General features: G+C 46.2%; 1 protein-coding gene across 1 annotated transcript in view; it reads right to left on the reverse strand.

Moving 5' to 3' along the window:
- LOC107676712 (endoplasmic reticulum resident protein 27-like) overlaps positions 1-3,335 on the reverse strand; it is a 7,734-nt gene that overhangs the window by 1,607 nt on the left and 2,792 nt on the right. Inside the window, exons 3-4 of the mRNA XM_016471356.1 lie at positions 2,929-3,066; positions 2,274-2,390 (exon numbers count right to left, since the gene is read on the reverse strand). Coding sequence (XP_016326842.1) covers positions 2,274-2,390; positions 2,929-3,066 — 255 coding nt within the window. The remainder of the gene's footprint in view (positions 1-2,273; positions 2,391-2,928; positions 3,067-3,335) is intronic.

A 3,335-nucleotide genomic window follows, 5' to 3' on the forward strand; every position in this document is an offset into this window, starting at 1 on the left:
GAGCAGGCAGACTAGGGAGCCATGGCGGAGCAGGCAGACTAGGGAGCCATGGCGGAGCAGGCAGCTCGAGGAGCCATGGCAGAACAGGCAGTTCAGTGGGCCATGGCGGGGCAGGCAGCTCGGGGAGTCATGGCGGAGCAGGGAGCTCAGGGGGCCATGGCGGGGCGGCCTCCGTGGCCTGGGCCTCGGCAGTCGGCCCGGCCTCTACGGCCAGAGCCCCGTAGCCCCCCCCCCCAAAAAACTACAAGGAACATAATTCCTTGGGGAAAATTTTGGGTTGTGAGGCCCTCAGTGGGCCAGCTGTAGGAACAATGGCCCTCCCTGGGCTTGACTCGGGATCAGCGGCCCTCCCTGGGCAGTAAGTGAGAACAGGAGCCCTCTCTGGGCTGGATTTCTGAACAGAGTCTCTCTCTGGGCTGGATGTGGGAACAGAAGCCCTCTCTGGGCTGGACGTGGGAACAGGAGCCATTTCTGGGCTGGTTGTAGGAGCAGGAGCCCTCTCTGGGCTTAACTTGGGAACAGAGTCTTTCTCTGGGATTGACTTTGGAACTGGAGCCCACACTGGAGCAAGCTCAGGGGCTGGAGCCGACACTAGAGCAGACCTTCCCTCCAGCTCAGTCCAGTGGTGTCTGGGAGGTCCACGGGGCGATGGTAATTGGCCCCGATCCAGAACAAAGAATTAAGTATGGCATCGTCTAATGCCGTCATAACGGCGAGCCCGCAGAATTCCCGGGCGAACTCCACGAAGGGAAGATCCTTGCGGGCTGGGGTGACGAATCTCATGGCGGTTTCCAGAACCATGGGGAACGGAAAACAAAACTTTCAAAAACGGAAACAAAAACAGGGAGAAGGGGCGCCGCTTACTGTTTGTTAGGTCAGGTCTTCTGTCAGCACTCTGTGTCGGAGAGACGACGGAGATGTGGATCAAACAAACAGTCTTTATTAATATCCAGAACTAAGGGGAATCCACACTTGGAAACAGCAGAGACACACGAACATGACATTAAGACCTGACAAACAGAGACTGAACAGACCGGGGCTTAAATACACAGGATAACGAGGGACTAATGACAAGACACACCTGAAATCAATGAACACAATCAACACGAGGGAGAAACTAGGTCACAGAGCACATTAGGAGAAAAACACAACAAACACGGGAACACAGGGCTGAAAATCATCACAATATATTTTTATAATAAAATAAATAACAGTTATAAATACAAACCAATAAATATGGTTTATATTTATGATTTATTATTTGGTGTCATAATTGTATTTTTACAGTATCTCATGCTTCGCTTGATTTTAGAACTGTAAATTGTCACATCAAGGGATTTGCCTTCACACACACACACACACACACACACACACACACAAAATCATGTTTGAAATCATTCTGTGGAAAATAAACATGCCTTCAGTCTTCCTGTGAAAACAGTAAATGTCTAGATTAATGAGGCCAACACCTGCGATCTGAAATAAGGATGAGCGACACTGAATATTGATGACATATTCACTATAATTTGGCTGATGACATGAAATTAACACATTTCTTTGTGTTTTTATTTTGTATTAATTATTATTATTATCAGGGCCGCCACTATGGTTTCTGGGACCCCTCTCCCTCGTCGGGCCCTTGGAATTGTCCTAACCTTCCCCCCCATACGACGTTCCTGATTATTATTATTATTATTTAATTATTTATTTGCTATTACATATGCTAAAGAGCGTGTCATTAGAATCATTTGCTTGCAGTTTTTTACGCTGCAAAGGCGGCTCAGAAGTGGCATCTGAGGCGATTCAAATCAGCAAAAGACACATTTACAGACTGTGCAGCACGAAGGAGACGTACATGCATTTACACAGAAATTCCAATAGCAGAATGTTGTTATTACATTATACACTTGAATGTAAATGTGAAATTATAAAAATTAAAGGAATGGAAAAAACTATAAATGATAAATATGTAATCTGTCACAACATAAGTCAGGCCTTGCAAATAATATTTTTTATTGTGTTAATTTACCTAAAAAATACTGTTGAAAATATTCCCTGAATAATTCCAAAGATTTCTACTGTATTTTATAATTTATGTATTTTAAAGCTTTTTTTTTTACTCAAGATATACGTTTTTTTTTATAATCAAGATATACATTTCCCTACAGAATATCGCCCAATCTTAATTGTACTAGTTATAGCACAATTATTTTAATTATATAATAGAACAAAATAGAATCAGATTGCAAGCTGCTAGTTTGCATGTTCAGTACCACTTGATTATATTCTGTGACGTAATGGATGTTATTGATGGTCATGAAGCGTGCGAGTCTATCAGCATCAATTTTCTTGGCCTCTGAGAGCTTCAGGTGTTCCTGATGAAGATCAGCCTGTAACACACACGCACGCACGCACGCACGCACACACACATAAGAGACATGAGAGACACACATACACACACGCACACACACGCACACAAGAGACATGAGACACACACACACACGCACGCACGCACACACACACATAAGAGACATGAGAGACACACATACACACACGCACACAAGAGACATGAGACACACGCACGCACACACACGCACGCACGCACGCACACACACATAAGAGACATGAGAGAGACGCGCGCGCGCACACACACGCACGCACGCACACATAAGACATGAGAGACACACATACACACACGCACACACACACACACGCACACAAGAGACATGAGACACACACGCACGCACACACACACGCACGCACGCACACACACACATAAGAGACACACGCACACACACACATAAGAGACATGAGAGACACACACGCACGCACACACACACGTGTCATTCATCCATCATATTACGATGGTGGGCTATATTCAGCACATGTATCTCAGACTCAGGTGTGCTGAGGTTGCAGGTGTTTTACCTTCCTGAAGATGGAGATGGTGTCGGAGGTGATGCCATATTTGGCCCAAACTTCCCTTTCACTGCACAGAGCAACAGGAAGTGTCTCCATCTGTTTAGCAGCAGCCAGAAACTCTTTATATCCGTGAGCAGCTTCAGTCTGAGGGAAAGACAGCAGACCTTCATCACAGACATAAACACTGTTCATACATGAGCGTCAGTCCACGGTCATCATTCGGAGAGCTGCGGCTCAGATTCAGTCGGCTGCACCCATGTCTGTTTATGGAGCGCTGAAGGTGCCAATCCCACAATCCCAGAGACGCCACACACTTCCTGCTCCATTCCTCCTCCGCATCTAGAGTTGGGCCAGAGGACACGGCCCACACACACACACACACACACACACACACACACACACACACACACTCA

This window comes from Sinocyclocheilus anshuiensis, unplaced genomic scaffold, assembly GCF_001515605.1.
Source record: "Sinocyclocheilus anshuiensis isolate Anshui unplaced genomic scaffold, SAMN03320099.WGS_v1.1 scaffold3329, whole genome shotgun sequence".
Lineage (NCBI taxonomy): Eukaryota > Metazoa > Chordata > Actinopteri > Cypriniformes > Cyprinidae > Sinocyclocheilus > Sinocyclocheilus anshuiensis.